We start from the raw sequence: 17,779 nt of genomic DNA, 5'->3' as shown, positions 1-17,779 counted from the left end.
TCATCAACTGTGTTGATTTTGTGTTTGAGTAAGTTCGTCGACCCTAGAGGGATATTTTCAAGTTTGATTATTTCGGGAAATTTAATTACTAAATCAAATATCTCCCTTTTCTCTTCATCATTCATATGATCTGTACGCAAAGTTTCAAAAATCAAATTCTTCACTAATGCAAAATGTTCGGGACTCTCGGTCACTGCTTCATTAGTTGGCTCATAAATAGTTTCTATCTCATCTATTTCCATGGGTTCAGGACTGATGGTCATGAGTTCATGAGAAAACGCTAGACATGTACATTCATCATTAACTATAAGTAGGGGTAAAGTGAGAATACTGCCCCAAAGCTGGCTCAAACCTGCCCCAAAGCTGCCCCCAAATCTGCCCCAAATCTGATTCTTGGTTCTAACCTTGCCCAATCCAATGTAATCTGATCTAACCTAACCTAGCCATACCCCTAATCTCACAATAAACCTCAAATGAAGATTTCCCACTTTTTTGGAAAAAAAAACTAGATCCAGCTTTTTTTTATTTCTTGAATAACTAAGAAACCGTTAATTTTACAAAAAATCTACAAGAGTAACTTTTTCCAGTAAATCTAATAACAAATCCATTGACACCCCATTTGTCAAGATTGAACAAAAAATAAGGATCTCATGGGAAAACTAGATCCAGCTTTTTTTTATTTCTTGAATAACTAAGAAACCGTTAATTTTACAAAAAATCTACAAGAGTAACTTTTTCCAGTAAATCTAATAACAAATCCATTGACACCCCATTTGTCAAGATTGAACAGAAAATAAGGATCTCATGGGAAAACTAGATCCAGTTTTTTTTTATTTCTTGAATAACTAAGAAACCGTTAATTTTACAAAAAATCTACAAGAGTAACTTTTTCCAGTAAATCCATTTGTCAAGATTGAACAGAAAAAGTAGATCCAATTTCTTGAATAACTAGGAATAATTTTTTTCAGTAAATCCATTATTTGTCAAGGGATCCTAACTCTGAAACTGAGCAACAAGCATTTTTATGTTGAGACCCTTTCTTGAGCAAACCTTAGCACTAAACCCCCCCCCACAAGGGGGGGGGGGGGTTGGGGGGTCTTGACCCTCTGCCTTTAACCTGAACTACTTGAAAACTCACCTCAGGTTGTATTGAGAAGGAAAAATATATATAATAAAAATGTATAAGAAACAAGTCAAGTCAGATATATTACTTGTTGATCAGAGTGTACATCTTGATGAGAGTATTACCAAATATGAGTATATCACTCACACACCATATATTCAACAGACATTTAATTACAATGATGAAATTCGAATCAGTTTAAAACAAGAAGATATTTATACACTTCCAAGTAGAAGTTTTCTCATAATTGAAGGCGAAATCAAAGTGAAAGATAAGAATGATGTTGAAACCAAGGACTTTTCACTTATCAATAATGGAGTTGCATACCTATTTGATGAAATCAGATATGAATTGGGAGGGGTTGAAGTTGATCGCACACGTAATGTAGGATTGACAACAACCATGAAAAACTATCTACGTCAATCAAAACTCAATGAAAAAATTATGGAGAATGCAGGATGGAAGTTGACTGGATGGAAAAGTTTAGATAAATTCTGCTTTTGCATTCCTCTGGATATGTGGTTAGGTGTAATGGAAGACTATAGAAAAGTTCTATTAAATGTTCGTCAGGAAATTGTTCTATTAAGATCATCATCAGACTTAAATTGTATTGAATCAGAGACAGCAAAATCGGTGAAAATTGATATTACAAAACTACAATGGAAAGTACCCTATATACATGCTTCTGACACTGTTCGTCTTGATCTGCTGAGTTTAACACATAGTGATATACCAATTACCATTCCATTCAGATCATGGGAATTGCATGAATTTCCACAATTACCTGAAACTACCAATCTTCAATGGACAGTTAAGACAACTTCAAACATATTGAAACCTAGATTCATTATTCTTGGATTTCAAAAGAATAGGAAAAATGTTATAACTGCTAACAGGTCACATTTCGATTTCTGTAATCTGAACAATGTTAATCTCTATTTAAATGCTCAATCATTCCCCTATGAAAATATTGTTGGTAATAAACATTTATTGTATCACATGTTCTCTGAATTCCAAAATGAATACTATCCTTATAACAGCAGTACATCAATTGAGTATAAAACATTTGATGAATATGCACCATTGGTTGTTATAGACTGTAGTAAGCAAAATGAACTATTGAAATCTGGTGCAATAGACATAAAGTTGACATTGGAAACAACAAATAATTTCTCAGAAAAAACCAGTGCCTACTGTTTAATCCTCTATGATAATGAGTTTGAATATACACCACTGAGTGGAACAGTAAAAAGAGTATTATAAATCTTCTATAAAATAACAAAGAACTAGACAATATTCAAATCAAAAGTATTATCTACAAATGTATCAATATTTTACCTTCAGTATCATCCCATTGATTTGTAGAATTGTTCTTGTCTTGATCTCAACCATTTTCTTCAAATTTAATTTTAAAGCATTTTATATTATTATTCAATTTATCAGCTTCTTTCAAAGCAAAATACTGACTGTGCTATCCATATGAGCTTAGATTTTTCATTAAAGTTGAATAATGTTCTTGGTCTGGGTAACCAAACCTACATTTTTTTCTGGGTGTACTCACCTACATCTACAATTTCTTTCTGGGTGTACTCACCTAAACCTAAGATTTTTCACCTATATTTATTACATTTTTTTCATACCATTCTTTAAAAGAGATTCCAGAGGAAAGTGAGAATTGTTGGATTAAGTTTGGATCAGTCATATACTTCCATTCTTTTTCATTATTGAGATTGATGTTTGGTATGAAAGTTGCAGCTAATGGTATACATTGTAAAAAATGGAAAAAATTCTGAATCAAATTTTTGATATCAACATTAATATCTCTATTATTATCTTTATCATACAAATATCGACCAAATTTATCAACACTCATGATCTATTTTTATAATAAATGTTTAATACAACCTGAGGTGAGTTTTCAAGTAGTTCAGGTTAAAGGCAGAGGGTCAAGCCCCCCCCCCAACCCCCCCTTGTGGGGGGGGGGTTTAGTGCTAAGGTTTGCTCAAGAAAGGGTCTCAACATAAAAATGCTTGTTGCTCAGTTTCAGAGTTAGGATCCCTTGACAAATAATGGATTTACTGAAAAAATTATTCTTAGTTATTCAAGAAATTGGATCTACTTTTTCTGTTCAATCTTGACAAATGGATTTACTGGAAAAAGTTACTCTTGTAGATTTTTTGTAAAATTAACGGTTTCTTAGTTATTCAAGAAATAAAAAAAAACTGGATCTAGTTTTCCCATGAGATCCTTATTTTCTGTTCAATCTTGACAAATGGGGTGTCAATGGATTTGTTATTAGATTTACTGGAAAAAGTTACTCTTGTAGATTTTTTGTAAAATTAACGGTTTCTTAGTTATTCAAGAAATAAAAAAAAGCTGGATCTAGTTTTTTTTTCCAAAAAAGTGGGAAATCTTCATTTGAGGTTTATTGTGAGATTAGGGGTATGGCTAGGTTAGGTTAGATCAGATTACATTGGATTGGGCAAGGTTAGAACCAAGAATCAGATTTGGGGCAGATTTGGGGGCAGCTTGGGGCAGGTTTGAGCCAGCTTTGGGGCAGTATTCTCACTTTACCCCTACTTATAGTTAATGATGAATGTACATGTCTAGCGTTTTCTCATGAACTCATGACCATCAGTCCTGAAACCATGGAAATAGATGAGATAGAAACTATTTATGAGCCAACTAATGAAGCAGTGACCGAGAGTCCCGAACATTTTGCATTAGTGAAGAATTTGATTTTTGAAACTTTGCGTACAGATCATATGAATGATGAAGAGAAAAGGGAGATATTTGATTTAGTAATTAAATTTCCCGAAATAATCAAACTTGAAAATATCCCTCTAGGGTCGACGAACTTACTCAAACACAAAATCAACACAGTTGATGACAATCCTGTATACACAAGAAATTATAGGTACCCTCAAATTTTCAAGAAAGACGTTCAAATTGAGATAGAAAAGTTGCTAAAGAACAAAATAATTCAACCCTCAAACTCCCCATACAACTCTCCAATATGGGTAATTCCCAAGAAAATGGATGCTTCTGGTCAAAAGAAAATTAGAATGGTAATCGATTACAGAAAACTCAATGAAAAAACTATAGCTGACAAATATCCTCTACCAAATATTGAAGATCTATTTGGAAAAATAGGACGAGCTACGTATTTCTCGACGATAGATTTATATTCTGGTTTCCATCAGATTGAAATGGACCCAGAGTCTGTCCCAAAAACAGCTTTTTCAACAGAAGACGGCCACTTCGAATTTCTAAGGCTTCCCTTTGGATTGAAAAATGCACCCCCATTTTTTCAGCGTAATATGAACATACTATTTGCTAGAATGCCGAATGTTTTAGTGTATATGGACGACATAATTGTATTCTCTGACAATTTAGAGGAGCATTTGAAACATTTGAGATCCGTTTTCAAAAAATTGAAAGAACACAATCTTAAAATACAGCTCGATAAAACTGAATTTTTCAAAAGAGAATTGTTGTACCTAGGACATGTAATCTCAGAAGAAGGAATTCAACCAAATCCCGCCAAATTGAAAGCAATCAAAGACTTCCCGATTCCCAAAACCGAAAAACAAATAAAACAATTTTAGGATTAACTGGTTACTACAGAAAAATGATCAAAAACTATGCAAAAATCGCTAAGCCTCTGACTCAAGCTTTGAAAAAAGATGTCAAGGTTGACATTTCTAATAAGGAGTACGTTAATGCATTTGAAAAACTGAAAACAATGCTACAAAACAGTCCAATATTGCAGTTACCCGATTTTTCTAAACAATTCATAGTTACTACTGACGCTAGCAATTTTGCTATTGGAGGAGTGCTTTCACAGATTTTCAATGGTAAGATCTACCTGTTGCCTATGCTTCAAGGACATTGAACAAAAATGAGATCAATCTTTCAACCATAGAAAAAGAACTATTGGCTATGTGTGGTGTTGTAAATATTTTAGGCCCTACTTATATGGACGTAAGTTTTTAATTCAGACTGATCACAAACCTCTCAATGGCTTCATAGTATTAAAGAGCAAATTCCAATTGATAAGATGGAAACTTTTGTTAGAAGAATTCGATTTTGACATTACCTACATAAAAGGGAAAACCAACTTTGTAGCGGATGCTTTGTCCCGTCCTTATGACGTCACTATGATGGAAAATGAAGAGAATGGTTTTCGAGGTTTCGAGGATGGTTTTCGAGGTTTTGTGAATGATTTTCAGGTTTGGAGAATACTAGTGATGACCTCCACGAATATGATGATATAAGTATAGACGATTTGATAAGGTTCAATACTAACACTGACGTACCCCGATAGATAGTAGTACCTACGAAGATTTTTTTCAACGAATAGGTACATTAGGCGAGCGGAATGATAATACTGGTAATGATAACTTAGTAAATAATGCTAATCAAGGAAACTTTGTAAATAATAATGCTTATGATGACATTGATCGTGAGAATATCGTGAGTAATGATAATAATGATGACGAACAAGAAGCCGAGAACGATAATCGCAGCTTAGCTACGATACACTCGCAGAAAGCTCAAATGAACAGGTAGTTATAGCTGATGATGATAAGTTGCTTAATATTGAGCATAACCAACTTATTCTTGAAAGAGGTGACCAAGCCCCTCAATTAAGAAAAATTTTTGGTAAAAGACGATTGACCATTTATTTTAGGAACGCTAACGATTATGATGACATGAAAAATAAATGTATTGAGTTTTTGAAACCAAAAACAGTATATGGAGTTTTCTGTTCGCGAGAAGGTGTTTTGTATGATGAGTACGAGAAAATTTTCAACAATTTTAAAAATGTGTTATTAGAAACGTTCGATTCGATAAAACTGAAAAGGTATAAGAAAATGAATTAGAATAAGTGATACTGATGAACAAAAACAGATAATTTCAAATCACCATGGAGGAAAGACGTACCACAGAGGTATCAATGAAACATATAATCAGGTAAGAAGAAGATATTACTGGCCATCAATGCTACGAGACGTAACAGATTACATTAACAAGTGTGCTGTATGCCTGAAAGTAAAGTATGATAGACAACCTGTTAGTCACATATAAAGTCATTCCTACTCCAGATAAACCATTTGAAAAACTACAAATTGACTGTTTCCAATACGATAAAATGAAGTTTTTGACAATGATTGATTGTTTTTCCAAACGATTAACATTAAAGTTACATTTGGTAACCCCCTTTATAATGCTGATGTAGCTATGCATTGTTATTTACTAGCCATTAGTTTAGTTGCTTTTTCGAGTCAGTCTGTTGCCAGAGCTCGTAGAGCGTACATCGCTTATAACCATGTATTAGATGTATTAGTATGTTGAAATAAATAATTCTTTTTAAAAAGCCGGTTGGTTATTCCAGTTCCTTAACTGGCGCCCGAACCACCCTCGCGCAGTTTTCCGATGTTGTTCGTTTGATAATATTAGTTTTCCGATTCGTGTCGCGATCGCTTATTTCGACTTTGAAAAGGAACCTATCGGAGGACTAAGTGAGGTGAACCTTCAACTTCAACGGAACTTCTACACGGGATAATCTCTGGGTCCATTTCAATCTGATGGAAACCAGAATATAAATCTATCGTCGAGAAATAAGTAGCTCGTCCTATTTTTCCAATAGATCTTCAATATTTGGTAGAGGATATTGTCAGCTATAGTTTTTTCATTGAGTTTTCTGTAATCGATTACCATTCTAATTTTCTTTTGACCAGAAGCATCCATTTTCTTGGGAACTACCCATATTGGAGAGTTGTATGGGAGTTTGAGGGTTGAATTATTTTGTTCTTTAGCAACTTTTCTATCTCAATTTGAACGTCTTTCTTGAAAATTTGAGGGTACCTATAATTTCTTGTGTATACAGGATTGTCATCAACTGTGTTGATTTTGTGTTTGAGTAAGTCGTCGACCCTAGAGGATATTTTCAAGTTTGATTATTTCGGGAAATTTAATTACTAAATCAAATATCTCCCTTTTCTCTTCATCATTCATATGATCTGTACGCAAAGTTTCAAAAATCAAATTCTTCACTAATGCAAAATGTTCGGGACTCTCGGTCACTGATTCATTAGTTGGCTCATAAATAGTTCTATCTCATCTATTTCCATGGGTTCAGGACTGATGGTCATGAGTTCATGAGAAAACGCTAGACATGTACATTCATCATTAACTATATCTACTATACCTTCTTCAATACTAAATTTATCATTGGTTACAGGTTTAAGCAATCCTCGTCCTACATTGGGAATAGACCTAACTGGGACAGTTATCACATTAAAACCTGGTTTCAATTCAATTTCGTTACTACTAGAATTCATTACAAATAATAATTTTTTCGATCCATTATCATAATCTAACGTCTTATCCTTGAAATTAACATTGGCATTGAGTACACTTAGAGTTTCATGTCCTAATAAAATGTCATACTTCTTAGAAAATTCAAATAAATACATCTTAATTCTAGCACACATGGAAACACTTGTGACGAGTTCATAAAAATATACTCATCTCCTTTTCTTTCACCAGCAGGTGTTTCACGATAAATTCTTCCTTAAATCTAGTCACATCAGGTGGTACAATAGCGGGATTTATATAGTTCTTCACTGATCCAGTGTCAACAAGCCATTTTAGATTAGAATCATCGACAAAGTACGGGAGGGATTTGTTGATAATCTTCAACTCGAACTGATTGGCGGGTCCCCCGAAGGAGCTGGGCCTAATCCTAAAAAACGGTCTGCCAATTCGTTTACAGCTGAAGTGAGAGAATCGATTTGAGTTTGCATAGATTGAACGAAACTAGTTTCATCAAGTGGAGTGACATTTACGTTAGATTCGTCAATGCAATTTCCTTCATATAATGAACATCGTGGAACGAATTGTTCCGTGCAGAGTTGTTACTACGATTGGTTGAAACAGTACGCATTGAGACAGTATTTTGAGAATTCCAATTTGGAGACTGTCGAACGTTTTGTGCACCGCCTTGGAAATTACGAAAGTTACTGTTGAAGGATTTTGGTTGGACAGTTTGAAATTGAGACTGCTGAAATCTTGCGTTAGATGGTACTAGATTCTGTTGAGGCTGTTGAGATTGGATTTGTGGAGGTTGTTGGAATTGGTTGTGTTGAAACCTATATTGGTTAAAAGGAGCAAAAGTTTGCTTGAAGGGTTGTTGGAAGCTTCGAGGTGAATACTGCCTGAATTGGGGAAACACTGATCGCGGTTGAAAGAAGGTACGCTGCCGAAATTGAGGATTGATAACTGCATTATCAGACACAGATTCCGTAGTTTCAATTGATTTAGCACAATACTGCAATCACTGCGAAGGGTGTCGCGGCTTCGTCCAAGTTCTTAAGCTTGTAGACTTGGAGATGAGCTCCGAGTGTTGGATGAACACCGTGAATAAGTGTCCTTACAAGTGTCATGTCAAGTTGTTCAAGAAGGTTTTTGAGTAAGTCGCCGGATACACCGTCTAATTTGTAGCGAGTAACTACCCTGGTTCGTTTTTCGTTTAGTCTGTCAAGAAAGTCAAGGGGATGTTCATGTTGAAAAGTTTTCATGATAGCAATCTCTGCTATGAGGTCTGGAACAGTACGTTTATCGGAAAAGTGTTTCTTTATGAGTTGAATAAGTTCGATTACATTGGAGCACTCACTATTTTGAACTACGCTATCAGCTGTGCCTTCTAAGTTGTGAAGTGCAGCGGTATACAAAAGCCAGTGGTTCTGGTCACGTTGAGTTTTTTCGATAGCATCATTACAGTAAAGTTTGAAAAGTTCTTCAATGGATCTGAGAAATTTGGGAATTTTATCAGGTGTCCCATCGAACTTGGGAATAAAGTCCAACAGATGTTTGGGGATAGTTGCCATAGTGGAAGAGTCTAATTTGGAGGGCTTGATGAGTTGATTTGAAGCAGAAGAAAGTGAAGCTGAGGTAGAAGAATTCATTCGTTACTTACAGTAGCAGCAATGGTAAGAACTGGATTTACTTCCGGTTGTTGGATGAAAGCGTTCCGGAAGGAGTCTGCCAGTGTGGTTGCCAAGATGAAAGGAGTCTGGCGTGGTTATCCCGTGTAGAAGTTCCGTTGAAGTTGAAGGTTCACCTCACTTAGTCCTCCGATAGGTTCCTTTTCAAAGTCGAAATAAGCGATCGCGACACGAATCGGAAAACTAATATTGTCAAACGAACAACATCGGAAAACTGCGCGAGGGTGGTTCGGGCGCCAGTTAAGGAACTGGAATAACCAACCGGCTTTTTAAAAAGAATTATTTATTTCAACATACTAATACATCTAATACATGGTTATAAGCGATGTACGCTCTACGAGCTCTGGCAACAGACTGACTCGAAAAAGCAACTAAACTAATGACTAGTAAATAACAATGCATAGCTACATCAGCATTATAAAGGGGGTTACCAAATGTAACTCCTCCCCCCCAAGTGTGAAGCTGCCCTCAGCTTCAAAAATAAAATAGTATTAAGTCCAAGTACAAAATTAAGTATTAGTTACATGGCAATCTTGGATACATTTGTTGGGAATCGGTATTAACAATATCGTTATCCACGCCAGAATTACAATTATTTGAGTTAGAAATGGACAGTTTTTGCCAAATTATTTTAATAAAAATGAATATCAATAAATTACAACCAAAATAAATAATATAGTAATTACAACAATATAGATGATTCTATTGTCTTGTAGAGGTAATTCATCAATAATATCAAGTTGTTGAAATTTATGTTTGCAGTATGTACTTCATCAAAACTAAAATTAGAAATCTTCTTATTTTCTATAAGTTTAGTTGGCACAATAACTTCATTTTCCCAAAATATGTTTGGTCTGTAATATCCAATTAAAGTCTCTGAGTTATCAATTTTTAACAATTTAGTTTTTCTGTTTGGAAAGAGAGTAACATTTTTCTTCTTGGCAGAACTGTAAATTATACATGAACTTACATTAAATAATATAAAACTATCAATTATGTTAATATATTTCACTAAGAAGATCCATCTTTTAAAACTAATTTATTACATCCATTTAAATCTCTATCATCTAACAATTGTTCAATACATAAATTTTCAATACGACTTATATTACTACAATAATAATTATCATTGATAAGTTCGCAAGTTCAAAAAATAATTTATCATTACGGAGTACAAAAGAAGGATGTACAATTGTTGTTACAATTTCATTTTCTTGATGACAGGATATGACAACAGGAAAAATGTTTCATAAATTGCCGACTGTAGTGGTACTTCAATGAAATAAGAAATGTGGTCTTTAAACATTGCACAATGGACTTTGCTGAGTTTCCATATTACACTGACATCGTTTGAAATGAAGCTAAAATTCGAATTTCGGTGCATGAGAAAAAGTTCATCGTGAGAAATAATAGTCGAGTGGAGTACATTCAATTTACAAAATTCTAAGCTTGTTATAATATCAGAAATTTTATTATTTAAAAGCAAGAGAGAGTCAAATAACAATGAGGATTGCTGATTAAGTTCGATTCTGTTTGATTCATTATACAATGAATTAAAGTAATACTGATTTTCATATTATTTGATCGTATTGTTTTCATTTCATTGTTGAATTCCTCTATTAATTTATAACAGCAAATTGTTTTTCTACATTATTACTAAGATGGTATTCGTTTGATTGCACAGTTGTAAAATTTTATCATATCGTTCCTTATCGTTAGCGTCCATATTACCAGTGAGCCAAGAAAGTGCAGATCCTACACTATTAAAAGGCCTCGTCTTTGTCTATAATTAATGATTGGATTTGATTCAATTTACTCTTCGTATACTTTAAATTTAATTTCATGATGCTTAGGCGACTCTTATCAATATCCTTATTAGCTAAAAAATCAATAAATGTTTCTATATTACTTAATTCTAATCTTAAATAGCTAGTACTTATTTTATGAACATATGTGTATGTCGTGTTAACAATAAAGGAGTTTGAATTTTAATGGGAGCAACACCGGAGGATTTGCTCAGATCAATCATTTCATAAGGGCTGCTGGGGCCAGCAAAGGAGGAGAAGTAGGATGGTATCATGTGTCCTGTAACACATAAGTTCTTTCGTTTCACCAGTTTTTTGGGGCGTTTCATTCTATTGGGGTGTACTTTAAATGGGCGTTTCTGAATTGCTCGAGGGTTCGTAGCTAGTTTATCGTCTTTACTGTAGTTTACTTTGAAGAATTTCGGTTTAGTTTTTTTGTTAAAAGTTGTTTTAATGTAAGGTTCTTTTTCAATTTCTACATCCTTTTCACGATTGACATTCAGTTGTTCAGTGCGTGTTTGTTTTTCGGATTCAATTTTATTCTTTATCAACTTGTGAACTAAGTTCATTCTTTCTAAATATTGGTGAGACTGTTGTTCTGTCACCAATCTTTCCGTAACTCTGTTAACAAAAGGATTGTTTGATATGCCATAAGTTATTTCCATGGGAGTCTGTTGCCAGAGCTCGTAGAGCGTACATCGCTTATAACCATGTATTAGATGTATTAGTATGTTGAAATAAATAATTCTTTTTAAAAAGCCGGTTGGTTATTCCAACTATTCTATCAACTGCCACAAGTCTCATATCTGTGAAAATTTCAGGAGCACTGCACCATCTATGCAAAGTTTGATTTTAGATTCTCAATTATCAGGCTTCAGATACAATTTAAACAAAAAAATTTGAGTGGAAAAGATTGAGCGTAAAAATCTCTACAATTAATGTGCAATAATATTTTCACCTGAAATTGAAAATAAGCTCGAAATTCGAGAAAATGTGATTATCCAATTGCAAACTGTTGGCAACTGTTGATTCTATCAAATGATTCACTATGAAGAGATAGCAGACCTCGTATGTCTCCAGCGTTATTGTCCTGTCACCAGCTGGCTAAGATCTTTGTTTATAAGTAGACTTGATATGCGCTTGTACACTAGCGTCAGGTGATCAATTTTCATAACGGCAAGGAAAGTTGTGTGAGTGCGCCACACCAGATTTTTTGTAATCATGTCTATACTTTGAATAAACTCCTCTGGTCTTGTTGTACCCTCTACCAGAGACATTATTATCATTATTATTATCAATCATCATTTTTAATCGACAAATACTATTTTTTTGTTTAGCTTGTGACGATGGCTGTACCGGTCTACTGCTAGACAAGATGGACCACCTGGAACAGGTGCTGGCAGACGGGGCCGGCCACCTAGGCGGTGACGAGCACCTTCTGCCGCCCTGGGCTCAGCTGATGCAGGCCGACACGCACTTCGAGCATGCGCAGGACACATGGCTTGTCGCGCAGAACAACAGTCGACGTTTGGAGCTGTTGCCAGCTGATCAACAGCTGTCTAACAAAGGCTAGGCAGCTGCTCAACAAGGTAGCTAATATTCAGATTCATATTCAATATCGGGGCACCGAGCTTCGCTCGTTATTTATTTATTGACTCTTGATAAACTGAACACAATTCTTTAAAATGATTGGGGAAGTGCTAACAGGCACAGCCCAAAACTGTTTCATTCCCGAATTTTGATTTATACACTATAAATAGTCCAGAAAATAGGTTATGTTCCTTACACTTGGATTCAAGTTCAATTTTCTGTTCAAACATTTGAAAACAAAAAAAAAATATAATTCAGATTATATACATACCAAATTGTATAACAAAATAACACTCACTAATCACTTGAAATTGTCAAATAATGATCAACTTTGAAAATTATGATATACTCTAGTTTAGGAGGATTATCATGTCATGTCAACAAATCAGATTATGTTGATCAAATCGATTGAAAATTGTCTAGCTAATGTGCGAGATAAATTACTTTTAACATGAAGAGGAGAAACCCAATTCTCCCTCCACAGTTTGTAGCATAGTCACAGACGGACATCCTGTGCACAATTGGATGCGCCGTTTCATTTCGCTTCAGGTTCTTGTGATGAACACATCTCCGTAACATACACAAACATATCACTTTGGAACATTGCCAGTGGAGGGGAGCGAAGCGTTACAAAGCTCTCTCACACAGACACAAAAGAAGGAGAATGCTGCTAGGTAGTGGGAGAGATTAGTGGAGGATAGAGCATCGGACCTCTCCGTCTTTGAGAAAGAGCCGTGTTAAAAGAAATTTATCTCGCACTTTAGATAAAATTTCTCACTGATTGATTATGATTAGACAGCTGGAAATAATTCTGTCTCTCTCCCACACAGGCACACGCATCTTCTGTTATCGAGAGACGACGAAAATAATCATCATCTGTTTTTCAAGGATGAATTATCATTTTAATGTCGTTCAGCGAGTTTTCCAAAGAATGAGACCTAGTGCAATCGAATCTTTATATCATAAACCTACTATGTTCCAAATTTCATGAAAATCGTTAGAGCCGTTTTCGAGATCCGTAAAACATAAATAACCAGTTATAAAAATAGCCAGATATAAAAATAACCAGATATATAAATACAGAAATTGCTCGCTTAATATAATAGGATTGTCATGAACTGTAATTTTGGCGAGCGGATACATGTAACTTTTGACGAGCGAAGCGAGCCTGTGCACTCTACTTAAAACTTTCGCGACCGAAAGAAGCCATTAAAATTTCAACATTCATTTACAAAGTTAGACTAGATAAATTTTTAAAATGATAAAAATATAATATTTAGAAACTAATAAATAATATGTCAGTTACAGCTCATACTTATATAGTAACAGTCATCAATAAAATCTAGAAACATGAACATTGCACTCAAACGTAACAATATCGGGGACCGAGCTTTGCTCTGGAGTACAAAAGCATAAACAATTTATTACGAAAGATGAAATTACAATAACATTCATACAGAAATGTTCTATCTAATCACAGTAAATTGAGATTAATTCCCAGAGGAGTGCAAAAATTTCCCTCACAAAGGCCCAGTTGCACAAAAGCCGGTTGAATTTCAATCCTGATTAATTTCACGTGAACCAAATCAGAGAAGACCATTTCAAAAAGATGGATCTACTGGAATTAATCAGGATTGAAAATAACCCGACTTTTTTGCAACCGGCACTAATTACCTGATTGAATGATTACAAAAGTTTAACAGCTGAGTCATAATTTTGACACAGTCCCACACACATAAACTCGCTCACTCACTTCCATCATCAACAGACGACGAAATAATTAATATCAGCCGTTTTTCCAAGGATGAATAATTATTATCCTTTTAATGTCCTTCAGCGAGTTTTCCCTGGGATGAGACCTAGTGCAATCGAATTTTTATATTAAAAACCTACTATGTTCTGAATTTCGTGTGAATCGTTAAAGCCGTTTTTCCAAGGATGAATAATAATTATCCTTTTAACGTCCTTCAGCGAGTTTTCCCAGGGATGAGACCTAATGCAATTGAATCTTTATATTATAAACCTACTATGTTCTGAATTTCGTGTGAATCGTTAAAGCCGTTTTTGAGATCCAGTGAAATACAAGCATATAAACATCTAAACATATAAACAGAAATTGCTCGAATAATAGTATAGGATGACAGATTCTTAATACATTTTTTTCAGTCATATTTTTTTTCTGCCCTCAGGGCAGCTTTCATTATGAAAGTTGACGGGTGTGGCAATCCCGGGGATACCCGAGCAAGTGGTGGATGCACAGTAGCTAGTTGGCTTCAACATCAAGTGCCAAGGTGATGGGATGGGTGGCAGACGTCTCACCATCATCGTGAGCATCCACTGCGGGAGGAGATATACCTCTTGAAAAAACTAGGGACCATCAAGCTCCGGATGGTAGCACCCTTTAAGGGCTCCTTCCTAGGGTTACTAGGTGAAAACCGGCCAACGGTCTCGAAGGCGGATGAGGAGTAATCCCAACGGCGGAGAGAGCGGAAGAGCCTAGGGAGAAAACCCAAATAAAACCAGTGTGGGCAATGCTCTGTAAACTGTGGTGAAAGTAGTTTGCCTAGGAGAAGAAACTCTACACAAATTGACTGGCCCTCCAGGTTGGGGGTTGAATCGTTAGGCCAGCCCCCTGACATTCACAAAAATTTTACTTGCTAAAAATCCCAATAACAAGCCTCGGAATACGGACTGGAATAAACGGAAACAAAAACAAAGGACACGGAAACGATTGATGAATATTGGATGTTGGAACATACAGGGACTGAACACCAAACAGGAGCAGGTGTTCAAAGAACTCCTCCGGTACAAAATGGATATCGCAGTACTGAGTGAAACTAAGAAGAAGGGCCAAGGAAATAGCTTCAAAGATGGTTACATATACTTTTGGAGTGGAGTGGATAAATCAGCTAGGGCTAAGGCTGGTGTAGCCATGGCAGTAAGAAAGAACATGGAGAAAAATATAACAGACTGGAATCCTGTAGATGAAAGAATTATTACGGTTGACATGATAATACGGGGAAGAGAGGTGAAGATATTTGGTATTTATGCACCCACAGATGACTCTGATGTAAACACAAAGGACGCCTTTTTTGACAAACTCTCTGAGGAACTGATCAAAACAAAAAGCAGACAAGAAATAATCTTATTAGGGGACTTTAATGGAAGAGTAGGACAAAAAATAGACAGTGGAATAATTGGACGACATGGGGAGGATGTAGTGAATGATAACGGTATGAGATGGATTGAGTTGTGTGAGCAATATTCACTGAGAATATTGAACGGATTTTTCCTGCACAAGGATATACTTAAGTATACTTGGACGCAAAATACAAGGAATCTGAAATCGATAATTGATTATGTAGTGATTAACAAGACTCGGCCATAACACCTTACGATGTGAAAGTTTGGAGAGGAGCTGAATGTGGTTCGGATCATCGTCTTGTGAAAGCCCCGGTCAATATCAAATACAATAAGAGACAAAGACTGCAGGAACAGAACAATAGAGGGGAAATCGCAACATCATACAATATAGATGGTTTAAAGAATGAATCCACAAGTTTTCTTTATAAACTGCGTTTGGCACAAAAATTAAAAGATGACATTACCGGCACAGCAGAAGAAATGTATTAATATGAAGAACAAAATTCAGAAGGCAGCAATAGAAGCATTAGGTCCAAAAGTAAAAACGAAACACAGTAATTATTGGTGGACTGACGATCTAAAAGATCTGGTGGAAGAAAAGAAGAAGCTGTATCATAAATTTTTAGTATCTAAGGATGTCGAAGACAGGAAAAATTATAATAGAATTAAATACACAGTGAAAAAGGAAATAATAAAAGCGAAAAACCAAACTTGGGATGAAAAATGTGCAGAAATAAGCTCAATGATTGGAGGATCTAGGTCTAGGGAAGCTTGGGCCACTATAAACAATCTAAAAAAAAATTTGAATGAAAAAGAAAATTAATCCTATAAGAATAGAACAATGGAAGGAGCATTATAATATCTTTGACAGAGCACCGTACTGATATCTAGAGACAGGAGTAGATGTGGAGGAAATAGTAATAAGAGAAGCAGAGCCAATTAAGTTAGAAGAATAAAAACAGCACTGCTTAAAATGAAGAATAATAAAGCCCCAGGACCAGGTGATTTGCCTATCGAGCTAATTAAAAACGCCACCATGAGAATGCTGGAACTGCTGTGTGAAATTTTTAACAGGTGTTTGAAAGGAGATCAGATTCCTAAAGACTGGAAGATATCATATATACATTCCATTTACAAAAAGGAAATCGAAGGGATTGTAATAATTATCGAGGTATTAGTGTAACATCATCCATTGGAAAGCTTTATGAAAGAGTTTTAAAAAATAGAATTGAACAGGAAATAATAGAAATAGAGGAGCAAAGTGGATTCAGACCAGGCCGTTCCTGTGTGGACAATCTATTCACCCTGAGACATCTAATAGAAAAGCGACTAGCAAGAGGTATGGAATTGCATGCTACTTTTATAGATCTGTGTAAAGCATTTGATTCAGTTCCATTACAGAAATTATGGCTCACAATGAAGGAAGCAGGCGTAAATAATGTGTTCATAAATGCAGTGAAAGCATTGTACAAGGAAAATCAAGCTGTAATAAAAATTGGCGATAAAAACTCTGAAGCCTTTTCTCAAACCAAAGGGTCAAACAGGTTCCTGCCTCTCTCCACCCTATTCAAATTTATATGTGTACTGCTCTAAAGAAATGGACAAAAAAATGCAGCCAATGGGAATTGAGCTGGAGGATTCCAAGGTACATACATTCCTCTTCGCGGATGATCAGGTAGTTTTAGCAGAAGATCATCAGGACATGACCTATATGATAATAAAATTGATAGAAGAATACAAAAAATGGGGCTTGGAGTTAACACAGAAAAGACACAATATATGCAGTTTGGAGGCACAGGACAGGATATTGAGATTAATTCCCAGAGGAGTGCAAAAATTTCCCTCACAAAGGCCCAGTTGCACAAAAGCCGGTTGAATTTTAATCCTGATTAATTTCACGTGAACCAAATTAGAGAAAACCATTTCAAAAAGATGGATCTACTGGAATTAATCAGGATTGAAAATAACCCGGTTTTTTTGCAACCTGCACTAATTACCTGATTGAATGATTACAAAAGTTCAACAGCTGAGTCATAATTTTGACACAGTCCCACACACATAAACTCGCTCACTCACTTCCATCATCAACAGACGACGAAATAATT

At 35.3% G+C, this 17,779-nt stretch overlaps 1 protein-coding gene across 1 annotated transcript in view; it reads left to right on the top strand.

Annotated features, from left to right (window-relative positions):
* The window catches only part of LOC111060895 (laminin subunit alpha-2-like), a gene marked incomplete in the record, with an annotated part of 262,801 nt that overhangs the window by 150,518 nt on the left and 94,504 nt on the right, over positions 1–17,779 (top strand). The window contains 2 exon segments of the mRNA XM_039425289.1: positions 12,278–12,459; positions 12,461–12,529. Of these exon segments, the coding sequence (XP_039281223.1) occupies positions 12,278–12,459; positions 12,461–12,529 (251 nt within the window).

This window comes from Nilaparvata lugens, chromosome 3 (assembly GCF_014356525.2).
Source record: "Nilaparvata lugens isolate BPH chromosome 3, ASM1435652v1, whole genome shotgun sequence".
NCBI lineage: Eukaryota > Metazoa > Arthropoda > Insecta > Hemiptera > Delphacidae > Nilaparvata > Nilaparvata lugens.
The sequence above is the reverse complement of the archived record's forward strand: the minus strand, read 5'-3'. Positions and strand labels throughout refer to the sequence as shown.